This window comes from Egretta garzetta, unplaced genomic scaffold (assembly GCF_000687185.1).
Source record: "Egretta garzetta isolate BGI_Z169 unplaced genomic scaffold, ASM68718v1 scaffold287, whole genome shotgun sequence".
In the NCBI taxonomy this organism is placed as follows: domain Eukaryota; kingdom Metazoa; phylum Chordata; class Aves; order Pelecaniformes; family Ardeidae; genus Egretta; species Egretta garzetta.
Genome location: NW_009260435.1, coordinates 13563857 through 13579823, shown reverse-complemented (window position 1 = coordinate 13579823; position 15967 = coordinate 13563857). Strand labels below are relative to the sequence as shown.

General features: G+C 39.0%; 1 protein-coding gene across 1 annotated transcript in view; it reads right to left on the bottom strand.

The window, feature by feature from the left end:
* The window catches only part of ADAMTSL3 (ADAMTS like 3), a 186278-nt gene that overhangs the window by 15350 nt on the left and 154961 nt on the right, over positions 1 to 15967 (bottom strand). Inside the window, 3 exon segments of the mRNA XM_009644047.1 lie at positions 8232 to 8360; positions 8681 to 8808; positions 10841 to 11921. Coding sequence (XP_009642342.1) covers positions 8232 to 8360; positions 8681 to 8808; positions 10841 to 11921 — 1338 coding nt within the window.

Sequence of the window (15967 nt, the reverse complement as noted above, 5' to 3'; positions counted from 1 at the left end):
AGAAATAAAGCAGGAGAAAAAGACATCTCATAGTCCAGCTCCTTTGCATTCTTCGGCAAAGCAGTGCGTATACATTTCAATCTCTTCTGGACAGCTTCAGTTTATCTGTATGTTCGTGTTGCCAGTGAAAAATCCTTTTCTGCCATAACTCTCATGAGATGCACTGAGTTCTTATGCATATTGTCATTTCTGGAATTTCTATCAGGAGAAACTCTTACTGTTGGAGGATACTAAAGCCCCCTATTTTTAGGTGTGCATTTACTTTTTTAACTGTCTCTGTGCTTAACAGTGCTTTGCATAAAACTCTTTCTCATAACACAGCACACAGCACAACCCCAGCACACGGTCACCATTTACACATTTCAGGTGAAAACGCTTCCATCACGCAGATTTCTGAAGTTTTTCCTTTAGAAATTAGACTCTAGATTTACCACTCCTGAGGTAAGATGTTTTCTTCCCTACTGCTATGCAGCACTGCACACCGAGTTATGTCTCATCTATCAGCTCTGGTGAGAGAGCAGGCAAAGTATGTAATTCCCACATTCCTCATGACAAGACTCTTACAGTAGCACTGTGAAAAGCACTGATTTTCCTACACAGAAACTACAGGATAGAGTTCAATTATACCACCAAAAGGCAAGAAAAGCTCTTTTTTTCTAGGCAAATAGTTAAGGCCTAAAACCTGTGCTTTATCCTTTAGCATTCACATAAGTAAAACTTTTAAGTATTGTTTTCTTATCCAAGGAGAAACTAAATTAAGCAAAAATAAGCCAAACCACTAGGTGTTGGTATTTTCTTTTCTTTTTTTTTTTTCTTTTCTTAAAGGTGACAAACTGAATGGAGCTGGAATTATACTTAAGCTTTGGGACATATTTATAGGACTTCATGGAGGAGTTTGTCCTGTGCACAAGGTTCAATTTTACTGCAGATGCTTGACTCTGCTTTATATAAAGGTTGATTTACATAGGGGCTTTACATGGACAGAAATAACATTCACACTGTCTTCAAGAGCCTTTTCCATTACAGAATTGTAGCAGAAGACTATTAACAGAGATGTTTAAAAGCTAATTACATTGAATTTTAGAAATATTTCCTCCTCACTGTTACAGTTTTCTGCCCTCTGCTCTGACTCAAAGCAGTTTCTACTGGTGTCATTTGTCCTTTCCCGGACAGTATTAAAATGTGTCTTTGCTTTCACCATACTGTCCAAAGTTAACACATCTACATATCCGTCAGAAGACACCAAATCATTCTGGGAATCATTTCCTAGACCTTCTCTTCAGGAAAAAAAGTAAATCTTCCAGTTTGTAATCCTGGAAGGAAGTCATTCCCTATCTACATCCAAGAAAATATTACTTTCAAGCTGAAGAATTCCTGGTTTGATCCCCAGCCAGTACAAAAAGGGGAAGAGGTAAGAGATGGCCTGTAGCCACCTTTGTTTCCTTCATACCCCACCTCCACGCAGATGCAGCTGAGGATGAGCCCAAAGGTATCGACTCGCCCAAACTGCCAAAGGTTCAGAATCCCTGAGCACAATTTAGATCCCAGTGATTCAAATGGGAGATCCATCACTGACATCAGCTAGTAGCAGAATCAAACAGTCATATCCCTATGGGCTCCAAGTCAGGAAAGCACTTAAGCATAGGATTAAATCCATCCCTATTAGGGAATGCAATTAAACACATGCTTAAAATTAAGAATGGCTGTAACTTTCCTTCACGAACAAAGATGCATTGCTGAACTCGGGCCTTCTTAGTCTTAGAAAAACCTTAAAAAACAGAATCTTACTCTTGCAATGGATCTAAATCCTCTGATGTTAAAAATTTCTACCATAGACCTAAGTGGCTATAAAACTTTAAAATTAGTTTAATCTATTTTTCTGACCTCAAACACAGGTTATTTTCCACTAGCACTGGAGCAGCTCTAAAATACTCAATGTTCCATGAAAAAAGTCATTTTCTACCGTGAGTGGCCCTGGGACAGCAAATGTTATGGAAAAAAACCTCCAGCTCCGGATGGGACTGTGAAACACGTGTTTAAAAAAAGAAAAAAATAAAGAAAAGGAATCCACACTATAGGGTGCCCTTAAAATATTCAGTGTTCAAAAACAAGTTTCCTCCAACCTTGAAAGCCCTATGAAATATTACACACCATAAAAATCTTGGCCTACTAACTAGTTGCTCTAAAACATTGGATATGTCTTCAGAAATTTTTCCCCCAGCTATGTAGAATCTCATAAAGTATTCTGTATTTCCCATTCAAGAGCAAGGCAGAACTGCGCTGGCACAAATCACATTTTGCTGCACTTTGGTAAAAGTTTACCTAACGTTAGAGGCTAAATTCGCACGTCATCTTTCAGAGGAAACGATTCTGGGTCAGTAACATACACAATGAATGTCATCTGATTGTTATTTATTCTACAGTCACTAACACCTACAGCGGATTTAGCATAACTTACAGTGCAATTTCTTTGATTGATACATCTTCATATTTTTCTCTAGCAGAAGTCGCAAACTGCCTTTCTATTCATCTGAATTATGCCTGAGCAATTAACTTCCAGTGAACCCTAAAAAGCCTAAACCATGCTGCTACGGAAATTATACCTGCATGAATCTTGCCAACCTCACTGGGAATAATGGTCTTGGACAGAGCCAGCATGGGACATTTTGGCACTTGGTATGATCCTCCAACCTGCCCTCTTATACTGTCCTGTTCTCTTGCAATCTTTCAAAGCTATTACCCCCACCTCTTCCTAGGCGGTAGAAACATCTGGCAGGATTTAGATACACTTACTGACACCTGGTGACCGCCACAGAGGGGCTCCTGAAGCAAGACCCCTTCCCATCTCACCCTTGCTACAGCTCTGTTGGGTTTTTCCCAGCTGCAGAAGTTTAAGGCTAATATTTTTCAAAATCAGGCATTTAAAATAAGGCAACTATATTTAGGCAACTAAATTAGAGGATCTGAGTTAAGTATGAACTCAGAAATGACTGCTAGACTAAATTCTGTAGTTGACCCCCAGCAAAGACTCGGTTGGTGCGCATTAGGGCAATTCTACAGCTCAGCACTGTTGTCAGAGACTGTTTTGCCCAACTGGTTTGCAATTATGCTTCCACTTTACTGAAGAGCCATGCTATATCACCAAGGACCGAGGCATTTACAGTCATAAAGTAGATACCTATTCAGGGACTTGGAAAATATAATTTTATCAGGAGTTAAAGCAGCACACAGGAATTGCTATTCTTAGTTAAAGCAGCACACAGGAATTGCTATTCTTAGTCAGACCCGAAGTCTGCTTAACTCAGGACTTTGCGTCCAGTGATGGGCACCTGGGGCTGTGTAGGCAAAGAGTACTAAAATCATGGCATTTATTGAATGACGCTTCCTCAATGTATCTTCCTAGCTTCCAAAAACAGAGGTAGCATTAGACAATCACGTTTGCTTCCTCTGATACTGCTCTTCTCTCTACCTTTTCTAGCACTACTATATCCCTTTTGAGATGAGATTAGCAAGTTGCAAACACGATTCACCACAGCTTTAAGCAGTGACTGATTTATATTTTCTATTCTTTTGGCAGTTCCTCTGCCATTAGTTTTGGTTTGCCATTATAGACACCACCCAAGGAGTGTGCTGGCGTTCCCACAGAGCTAACCAGCACGACCCTACAAATCTTTCTCTGTGTGGCAGTCACTAGGGTACAGCCGTGTGCATGTGTCTACTTTTCAGGTTATTTGTTCTATATGTACATTTATTCTGCACATATCAATTCTGAACATCCTTTGCCTTCATTTAGCTATTAAACATGATTTGTGTGATCCTGCTGCAAGTCTTTGCAAAGAGTTTTAGATCCGGTTAGCCTTTATAAACCTTGATACTTTACAGCTTCAGTCAACTAACAGTTCACGTTCATTTTAGAACTTTTGTAAAAGTGTTGAGCATCACAAATCCCAGAACAGAGTCTTGGGCACCTTGCCGGTAGCCTCCCTCTACTGTAAAATTTGACTTGTTCCTTCCAATCATTTAATTGGGTACTAACCAACAAACTAACCTCTTCTTTTAAACTATGAGAATTTGTTAAACTTTGCCTAGGGAACTTCTTAACAGCTTTTTGCAAATTGAAGTACAAAATATCGAGGGAATACCCATATGCTTGCTGAGCATTCCAAGAACTCTAATAGACTTCTGAAATTTTACCTTCCTCTAACACAACCCATCTTAACCCTTCCTGAATTAGGAATTTGAAGGAGACCCCTGCCCCAAATAAGGAAAGCTGGGAGAGAAAGGGAGAAACACACACCAAAAAAAGCAATGCTGTAAAGCATTCCAGTTCACAGTTTTCTCCCCCATGAACTCCATAGGCTATATCTACATCAGCTAGTAGCAGAGGGCATCAGGAATGTGCTTGTAAACAGACACAGATGGTACCGAGGTCCCAAAACACACCCAATGTGTGTTTGGGTGAGGGTTGCTTTGGATTGCTTGGTGAATCTTGCCTGGAGCCTTGGACTTGCTGCCCATTAGTATCTGGAAAGTAATAGGTATAGTCCCCAGACACACTTTTCAGTTTAGTTATATCCAAAGGGACTCAGTTTTCAGGTTCGCAGATTGTTGCAAGACACAAAGCAAAGCCCAATTAAGCTTCTGAAGTAAATCTTTCAGTCCTTCCGCCTTATACCTGATCCAAACAAAAACTCTAATATAGATGCACTTATAGTAAAAAGAACCATAAGATCAAAATACTTTCCTTTTATTATACTAATTATAAATAGTGTCATTCCTTCCTCATAAAATAAATCTGTACTTACCCCTTTAAACCTTTGAAATCCATTACTAATATCTTTTAGAAAAACACAAAAAAAACCTAAAAGAAATGAAGATCCAGAATCCTATGTATTAAAATTGCTGCTTTTCTTCACTGAGATGTCTTTAGAGGGGTTAAGCATAAAAGACGAAGAACAGCATCAAAGTTACACTTGGAATAGCGTGGGTAAATGAAGGAACAGATGGAAAATCAAATTCTTGATTTATCTGGAACTGTTTCAAGTTCCAAAACTGACAGCAAGTAGCTGGTCCATCTTTGTGAAACGTATGTGCACAAAGATGACCCTGATTCAACAGGTTTTGTGTATTTCTCACAATTTTTTTATCAATATGTTATTCTTAGAGAGCCAAAATGTATTCATAGGAATGAGAATGTGGATGAAGACGGAGTTTCTACTGTTAAAAGCCTCTGTGCCAAGATATTTCAGAGATGCGGTGTAATGTATCAAGTATAAACCACCTCACCTCAGTGTATTTCCCTCCTACGCTCCCGCCAGCAGGTGGCAGACAATGCACATTTTATACACTGTCCTAAATTTTTTCCCCCCTATTTTCCTTCAACTGAGAACTTTCAAGGTTTCACAATAAATGGAGTCTGACAGTTTTAGTTTATTTTAGTAATAATCACAAGACGATCTTTTCTGCAAATACAATAAATGTTATCCAAGAGTAATTTGGAGCAATCAGTATTGATATTTATACCATGTGTGTTGATTGAAAAGCTCTTGGCTGTAAGAATGGAATATGAATCTATCCAGAGTGTTATGAATATCTTCTAGCATGTGCTCGCGTGGGAGCTATAAAAGTCAGTTTATTATAATTAGTGGAAAAATAGTTTTGTTATAAATTAAAAAGGGAAAAGAAATCAATACTATTACCTTCAGCAGTGCAGCTAGCTTTTCTTAATCTATTCCTTGATGTTCTTCTGTTTATTAGGATACACTGCTCTTTAGCGTCTCAAAGGGTTTTTTTTTTTTTCAATCTGAATGTGATTTTTGGAGTGTGCAAGAAAGACTTTCAAAGGGACAAAATGAACCAAATCAGTAGCAAAGAAGAAAAAAGCAGCTAGTCAGCTAGCTAACACTGTATGTAATATTAAACTTCATGACCTTTCCATTAAAACCATCAAACAAGCGCTGTCCTGTGTAACATGGCCTAATGAACCCAGAGCCCCCTAAGTGGAATACACGTGGTTCTCTTCAGGCCTTGAATAATTAAGGGCTGCATTGTACAGCCATTAGCCAGGCAGTAGAAGCTGGGAAGTGCATCTTTCCTTACAACATGACCTCCTCTCTGCCTTTCACAACTGCCCTTGTCAGATTGTTGGGTGGGCTGCTCCTACTTCCAGCTGAAGTTCTGCTCCTGGTGATATTCTCTCCTAAATGCACCATTAATTTACCATTTTGCATATGCACATCATTTTTGTATGTGTTTCAGAAAGAAAGTTCCTGAATAGACTTTACACTGGTAGACACAGAATGTAGAACTCAATATGTAGATTTATTCACAGAGAAAACTGTGGTTTGAACTGCTATAAAAAGGTACTATAGGTTACCCAGCCTATACGAAAAAAAACCTCAGAAACCTTTGCAGCCAAGAAATTTAAAAGTGATTTAAGAACTCTGCAAGTGGCATGGCACTAATATTCTTCACACACAGAGACACCTTATTAATTAGACAGTGGTTCTTATTGAGAACTATTTTGAGGGCTAGGAAGAGTCAGCAGATCAGATGCATCTGCTTGAACATGTCTGATGAGGAGAAAAGGACTCTTGCGGACTCACACTGTCTGTCTGTAGGAACCAAACTTTTAGAGTGCATAGAAATATTAGTATTTTTTCTGATTCAAACTCTTGCTTGTCTGATAATTCACGTCATGTTTTATCAGCATTCGCAACAAAGTTCTCATCCTATTGCACTGCAAATGGACATATTTTTGTCCCACCTATTAGACAAACATATTAGCATAAAGTGCTATTAAGTTCAATCTTCCAAAGTCAGTGGTTTATTACTTTTCATTAAGAAAGGAGATCAGAAAAACTCTGCTTACATCATTTCATAAGTTTTTCTGCTTCCAGGCTTAGTGACATTTTAAGACATGCAAGCTCTATTTTATTCACAAACAGAAATACTTACTTCCTTGGCAATGACAGGAAATAAAGCAATTAGATAAATCATTTTTTAAGTCAACACTGGTGTCTTAGCATAACTAAAGTTTGGCTCATGAATATACACAATTCTAAAGCATTTGGAAATCTACAGTCCCATGTGAAAATACTAATTTATATTTAAATTGCTAACTGCTTACCCATCCTAACAATATTAATATTAACAGTGTGACATGAACTCTCTGCTGAATTTGAGATGTAGGTCAGTTATGCACAGAGTTGCCAAACTATAGTTGGAAAATATTACTTCATCAAAGAATTAGCCTTGGTACAACAGTGAATAGCAGAGCCACATGTCCTAATATATGTCAGCCTGGCGCCGCTATTGTATGCAGAACTATTTGCATATAAATATATATTTCTGTCACTACTCTGGTTCAGCATCAACACGCGTTCTGATACACACTCCTCCAGCAATACAAATGTGAACAGCACGCTGACTCCTCTGAAGCCTCTCTTCACCCTCAGTTGCAACGTTCATTGTTATTAGCACTTTCCTACATCTTCTTCAACAAGGCACAAAAGGCTGACCTGAGCTTATTAAATATTTGACAGGATATTGCTGCTGTGAGTTAAATCTTACAATTTAAACTTAACAAGTAGTAATGATGAGATTAAAAAGAAAATATCTACCTTTCCAACAAAGGACTAGAAAATAAAATGAAGCAGTGAACTGCTTAATGCATGTAGCTTCTGATTAGCATTAATGCTGCTCCACAGATGTTGAGCTAGCAAATTTCTATATGCTTTCACGGCTCTGCTCTTTTCTTTGTTTCCTTACTGCAGCTGCAGACTGATGGCCCGAAAATGTAAGTTTACTTCACTGTCAGGTTTAAAGTTCTATTAAGCTATGGCTGGAGATTTCATTTTCAGTTTTAACAATAGTCTAGACATATGTGCATCTCAAATAGGGATAAGGAAAGTTCTCTGATGAGCAAGTCAGCTGGCCACGCTTGCTATTGCAGCAAGATAGACATTCACTCTGGTGGGCTTTAAGCTCTGTGGTGGAGCCTCAGACCACTTAATGGAAAGAAAAGTACTTTTAAAGGAAAGTCTGTTTGAACATATACGTGTGTGTAAGTTAAAGTGACAGTAGGAAAAGAAATAGGACCGCTGTGGGTGACGTGCCTAATAAAAAATGACTAGCTATCAATGATCTTCTGCCTTCACTGGTAATTTTTTTCAAGATACAAGGTAAACTGATTCCAACATTACAGGGAACTTCAGTGAGGCCTTGCTTACCTTTCACTGGACATTCAACCATGACATTTGCTCCAATTCTTGCCACGATCGTACCTCCAACAACAGCTGAGAGACTGCTGGCTTCCACATTTGTAACATTTAACTCAGAGGACAAGATGACAGGAATCTCTTTGAAATTGAAGGGATAATCAGTTTTAAAAGCTTTATTTGACTTTTAAATACAGATCCTGTATTTAAATTCATCATGTTTAGAACAGAATTCAGTTTGCAAACCAGCAGCCAAAAATATAGGTGGGATAGATACAAGCAGAGTCAGTTCACACCTGCTGTGGTTTTAGAGCCACAAGGCCATCTTATTGCTACCTGTTAAATCAGGCAGAACTTTGATTGCCATCAAAAGAAACTCTTTCACACTGAAGTGGGGATGGCTGCTTATATATTTTTAAAAAAATTAAAAATGCCTGATTCTGTGGATGCTACAGTCTTACCTGCACGCAATAGCAATGATGTTTCCATATCTAAACCGAAGTCATTAACCACCAGGCATCCATATGTACCAAGTTCCTTTTGAGTAGGATTCTGAATCTGCACTTTTCCAATGGTGTCCAGGATCACCCTGCAGAACATTCAAGGAGAGACAAGGGTTACTACCCTGGGGCAAACCCAGCTGAAACTTCCTTTGAGAGTTACAGATACAGCAGCAAAACTCCTTTTTAGGAGTTCACCATTCTAGACCAGTAACAGTTCTGTCTCTTCTTTGGTGACAAGAGGGGAGCGTTAAGCAACACAATGCTTGGAAAATTCTTCAGCCCTTTGGAGGACAGTGAGTTTGCTACTACAAACCAGAATCCCTCAGGAAAAACAGCATGAATAAATCAGACTACCGCAATTAAAAGTATTAGGCTTGGCAAGAAATCCATCTCTCCAGAGCAAGCCTGGTTTTCAGCAGGGTTGGGGAATTCACAAATGTATGGGCTAATCTGATTTCCAAATTAGTGTAGGTTTGAATTTTTTAATACTATCATCATTAAAGCTGAAGTCTTCCACCAAAACCCCACAGGTGTCTTGAATACCTTGCCTGCCATCAGAGGGGCAGGAGAGGAAAGAGAGCATCACAGGCTGGGGAAGAAGGTGAAAACAGCAGCCTGGACTTTTCCCCCTTGTTACCTCTCTCAGTAGTAAGTTACTTAGGCTCATCATGTCCAAAAAACCCTGTAGCTCTGGCATTCTCCCACATCGACTACACTTACACAAGAGATACACACAAATATTAAAAATACTTATGCCTCAACAAAACAAGCCACCTTATGCATGGCTCAGGTATAGCCTTTTACAAACCCAGCAAATAAACAGCCCATTTACCTCCTCACATTCCTTTTCAGGTGTAATACTCATGCTTTTGCATACACATACATATATATGGAATTGTGTATAAAGAAACCTCACTGTGAAAGAAATAGGAAAGAAACCTACTTTGCCAATGTATCCCTTAAGTGCAAGAATGTCAGCCTGGGCTAAAATGAAGGCAATTTATGAAAGCAGACATTAGGAATCAAACAGATACTCATGAATAAACAAAACACCATCATGTCCAAAAAATGAAAGTATCACTTGCAACAAATTAATGGGAAATTATATGTATGTCACAAAATAAACATAACTGGTGGGAGCTACACGGTTCCAAAAACATTTGCACTTTTAAAAAGGGCTTAGTTTTAGTGTCTTTGCTTTAACTGATAGCAATAGAAGTGTATTTTTCTTGGCAGTGTGGTTAATCAGTTAAGTATGTTGAGAAATGTCCAAAAGCGCCTTTATCATTTCAGAATAGGTTTTTTCATTACTCAAGAGCTAGCTATAATTCCAAGAGGCTCACACAGAAAGTTAATGTTAACATTATCAGGTGAGCTTCTAATTTATCAGCAATGAAGTAAAAGTATTTACTTGGTCTTGAGCAAATATGTGAATATAACACACACTTGCTGTACTTGTTCTTCAGGTATAGTTCTCAAATGTGATGGTAATACAGGTTCTTTATTATTTTGTATTCCACTCTCCTCAACAGAAATATTTGTAAATTCTGAAATGTTGAAAAAAAATCCATAAAAGCTCATTCATTCTTTTTAAATTGAAGTTATGTAGCTACAGTTATACCTAAAGATTTACTGTCTTGAAGGATGGTGATGGTAGCAGTGATATTTTCCCTCCTTAAAATGAGTAAGAATTAAGATTTCTTTTCATCTCTGCAATGGCAGAAGTGTTCCCACTGTATCTGGTATATGAACAAATCCAATAGGCTTCTTAATCTGAGTATATAAATCTTGCCATTTTCTGATGCAGCTGAAATGATTAAGGCAGATCACAAAATACTGTTGCAGGACATCCAAAACACTTCACTTAGCAAAAAACGTCAATCCTCCCACGTAATATAGTGGAAATGGACATACACTGGGATTTTAGTACAGCCAAACAACGTGTCAGACACTCAAAAGAAAAAAAATAAATTACTTAAATAAAAAGATGGAAAGTGCAGTGTTCATGGTTATCTCATTTTTACAACTATGTTTTAATATTGCACAGCAGGGTGGATTTTTACAGTTGATAATGATGTAATAAGTCACTCACAAATAAAAAAGAAGATATTTACTTACTTCTCAGAGGCTTTTAATGTCTCGCCATCTTTTGTCCAAGTATATTTTACTTCACTAATACCAGCTGTTTCACATAGCAGATTGACAGCATGAGTATTCTTGGTCAGAAAAACCGTATTTCCAATTCGTACAGTTACTGTTTTGTTGAAGGAAACTCGAGGGATTTCCTTTTGCCTCATAATAACTGGAACCTTCTGGTCAAACATTAACTTATCAACAGTTTTCATGCTGAAACGTTCAGATTCATTAGGTGATTTGCCTGTGAGTTTTGCAGCAAGTTTCTCATTCTGAGCCCCCTTCCATTTTTCAGTAGTTGGTTGTGGGGGCCTAGATAATTCAGCAACTAATTGATAAATGACCTGGGATGCCAAGTCATCATTGACTTCTCCAGTTTCAATGAGCTGACTCATGTTCCTGATCAGTTCTTCAAACTGCGCAGTGTCCATGCTGTAGGCGCCTTGGAGAATTGCTGCCTCCAGGCGTTTATTCTTGAACTCACAAGAGCTGAAGTCTTCTGCTGAGTTACTCCCAAAGGTTTCAAGATTTCTCAGGGATGGCTGATCATTTACTTGCCTGTCACCCAGATAGAGCTCATTCTTCTTACTCCACATCTGCCACATTTTGCTCATTTTATGCCATTTGGCCCCAAAGCTATTGGCCTCGTTGTGATCCGTGTTACTGGTCTCACTGGCATGTTTCCTAAGATTTGGTGGTTCTATCAATCTGTTGTCAGTACCAATGAGTTTGAGTACAAATGTTTCATGCACAGAGCCTGCAACACAACGGTACACACCAATATCAGTAGCTTCAAGACTATGTATTTTCAGCGAACCTGACTTAGTGATGCCAAGTCTTTTAGAGTTTTGTAAGTGTTGTCCATCTTTCTCCCACCGGATAAGTGACTTCTGGAACCTTCGTACAGGGCACTTAATTACAACAGAAGTTTTTGGAAGTAAGTAGGCTCGGCTTCCTATGGTAAAATTAATGCGCTTCTCTTGTCTTGTTTGAATATAGACTCGGTGAATACTGACAATCTGAGGTCCATGAGCAGAATACTTTTCTGGAAGCTTTGGTTTAATCTCTGAAAGAAAACAAAGTGTTGAAAAGTATCTAATCATTGGCACTCAAGCTTAAAAAATCTGCTTTTCACAGAATGCTTGACAGAGCTTTTCTTGACTTTGTTCAAGTCAGATTGCAACATGCTGAGCTTTTATCTGAGTCACAAAAATGCAAAAATATGAACATGAAACCATAACATTCCCCTGCTCCAGCCAAGAATTCTATTGCTTCTTCCCCAAGTCTCCTAACAATAAAAAGATACAGGCAGCATATACCTCTATGAGGGACACAGATGGTGCACACATACGTAAACATATATTTAGATGTATTGTATAAAATATTAATTTATACTATGTATACGATCCTATTAAGGTTATATTTCCTATTGCTGCTCAGAAAGGCTAGGCATGATGGGAATGGAAAATGTGAATCAAAGAATTTAGTGCAGAATGACCTAAATAGAACAAAACCTATCCAAAAAGTGAGGCTCCCCTTGACTGTTACTCATATTGTTGGCTGGCCATGCTGGTTGCCTGCTTGAGTCAAGCCAAACTGATAGCAACATAGGAGGTGAAAGAAACAGTCAATGAAGACACAGTACATGCAACAAGCAAAGCCACCCTATAATCATGGGCTGAGGGTAATTTCTTTGGGTTGAAAGACAAGTTGCTCACAGTGTTGTGCCAAGAAAGGAGGGAGGGAAGGGAGAAAAGAGAGAAATAAGTCAAAATTTTGAGACGCTGAGTAAAGTAATCAGGTGAATTGACAAAAGCAGACAATAACCGCATAAAGCTTCAGGCAGGCTGGGTATGGAGATACCAGGTATTATGAAGCTCCTCCTGTGCTGTACTGGAGGTGCTGGGATGCTGAAAGGTTTCTAGGATGCTGCCTGAATGAATACCACCACAGGCAGGCTTTTCCAGCAGCGCTGGGTAGGCATGCTGGGGACAACACGAGAATGACTGCAATGTTTCGGATACCACTGTGTTGACTCACTGCTGGCAACTACCGTGCCCTACTTTAATCAGTAGAACTAATCTTACTAAGAAAACACTAGGTAGGTGAGAAACAAAGCGCTGTAGGTGGCGTGGAGCAAGGGCGCACACCCCCTGAGTTCGTTCCATGCAAGATGAAATTGGCCAGCTGGGAAGAGTCGGGAAACACTCTGCGTTGGTGCTAAAAAACAATCCAATTGTGTTTGGTGACCCAGCCTTTTGGTATGTGACAGAGAAAAAACTCAGAGCCTGCAGAATGAGTTGATGAGCCAGGAAATGGACACACAAATCAAAATGCTTCTCAGCATGCTTGAATCTGAAATCATTACTACTATTCCACTTGGTAGGTACATAAATAAAATGACAACTACGCTGATGGCACAAAACTGATATTTGAAAAACTGCATGCGTCGTATATACATATGCTTCAAATATGCTGTGAAGAAATAGGTGAAAAGCTAAATGCTTCAAGCATTCAATAAGTGTGTACACTATATGAACTACACCCTAGAGTGCATTCTTATGCTTATAAAACAAAATGGTTATTTTCAATGTTTTGGGTAATGAGTTCAGACCTGTGGGGATATCATGGTTTCATAATTACACAGCTTTTAAATTGGTATTCGTTATCCAGATACATAGTTCCCTCCACCATTTCACATGGTACAACAAATAAATTGCTTTAGGCACTCAGTTTACTAAAATTATTAGAGTAGCGTCCTGTTTTTAATAAGTTACTGGGCCCCAAATATTTATTTTTAGGGACGTGTTCCAGTATTAAATCTTCCATTTCCAAAATCTACTTACAGACACAGTAAGTGTAACTTCAAACACACAAATTAAAATACTTCAGGCTGTGCTCTGTTTACACTAGTTATTCCAACATGGAATTAAACCCAGTGCATACTTATAAATACGTTAACAAGTCTCATCCATTTCATTTTTTTTTTTAAAAAAGACCACTAACTCTCATTAGCAGTTCAACACTAAAGGGTGTGTATATTTTTACTGGTGAGCAAGGCTAGGAGTGAAACAAAGTTCAGAGTTGTGGATGGCAGGCCATATAAATATATAAGCTCATATAAATACATGAGGCCACATAAGTATGCATTTTCTGGATCCTTAGTATCATCCAATCTTGCAGCTGCTGAGGTGACGGACTGTTTGGGAGAGGTTTTTTTCTACAAGGTAAACCTTGCTTAAGGATTAGATCGTACTGGAGCCATTGGACCTCATTATCACCTGGTACAAATCCATTTGGGTCCATGACCTCTAATGGTCCTCTACAGCTTTAGCTGGGCGTCAGGTCCTGGTGACCTCAAGGCTAGACTGGTGTTATTTCCTATTTCTCAGAGCCCACAGTCAGGAATGTTTCTGATTTAATAGGGCTTATGAAGTAGAAAACCGCTATGATTACTAGTCCCAGGGTAAAAGACTAAGTCTAAAAAGCCTCAGCACTGTCATGAGACAGTAAAAAAGAAGGAGCTCATCTGAGCCGCAGAAGCATAACCTTGAGGAGGCATGTTCAGAAACACTGCTCCCAAGGGCAAGAACCCCTAGCAGCATGCATGCCATGGATCACACTACCCTTCACTGAGTCCACTTCACTCTGTAGGTAGCCGTCTGCCCATCCCGGGGCCATGCTGCGTTCCCACCTTCTATTCACTCCCCCTTCAAGGCAGCCTGAACACATCGGTGCAGGAGGAGGAGATGTCTCCTGCATGTTCCCATCAATCCAAAGCCTGCTGCTGCCACTGCCCTACTCCTTCTGCAAAACCCAGAATGGAACTATGGGCACGGGCATGCCTCATGCCTTCCCTGCTCTCCTGCTGCCTAGGAAAGGGAATTGCCAGGCAAATCCGAGCTGAAAGGGGTCCCTTGCTGCAAACAGTTGTGGAGATGAAGGGCCAGGACAGTTGATTCTCTTTTATGACTTTGATCTGCACCCGTTCAGTACAACTGCATTCCCTCTGCGGTCCGCTGTCCTGCTTTCTTGGCACTGTGGTGGAAGCTGACAATGTAACTTTAATATCAGTCTGTGCTAAGCAATTTGCAAACCAGCTACACTGCCATTCAACTATCCACAATTAATTAAATTCAGATAGATATGCAGCTCAAAATATTTTATTAAACCTTATGCCAAGGACATTCCTGAAAGTCCACAGGGCTTTATTTAAGTGGAGTTTTGAACCTCAGGATTTTGGCATGTTAATCTGAAATGCAGGCCAGGAAAAGAAGTTTCATATTATGTATGAATCAGTAATTATTCTAGTTCTTATTTTGTTTTGTGAATAATTTTTATAGCAAAGCTTCAAAATGTATAAAGTAGCAATTTCTTGACAGCACTATGAATTGGGTCAACATAGGTCTATCTCTGCGATATGTGATCAAAACAAGGCCGTCCTTGAAGGCTTTTGTTTTTTCTCCCCAAGACTAAAAACTCTCTTTTTTTTCCTTTTTTTTCAGCACTCTGCTCCCCAAACCTACAAACTAATGCCTTCCTTTTTGAAGGAAGGAGAGTACAGGTTCAGACTTAAGGAACCTGCATTTAGAACTGCCTGTTCTCAATTACTGTATGTAATTGAACATAAGCTATATCAGTAAGGTATTTCCATCGATGTTATACATATGCAATTAGTGCAACTACCATCAGTATCATAACTTAGTTGTTCCCAAATCGTGCAATTTCTATAGACCGCTTTTTCTGAAAAGATTTTTATATAGGCAGTCATAAAATACTGGATTTTTTTTAAGAACGTCTGTACTGTCATCACTTCCTGCAAAGCTCATGAGACAAGGATTCTCATTTCTACAAAGAAAGATAGAAATTGTACCTAAAGTTATCACTGGCACAGAGTTTCAGGTTTTGAATTCCACCACGCTAAGCAAAATGTCCAGTGTAATGCAAATGTACAGTGAAGAGACAAGCCAGAACTGGATTCTTATCTTTTCTAATGTCCTTTGTAATTTACACTCAATTTATGGATTTTCTCTCCCTTTTTTTTTTTTTTTTCGCAGTTGGGATAACGTAAAGGATAACGGAAAAAGTAGATCAAATGCAGGTAAGTACGAG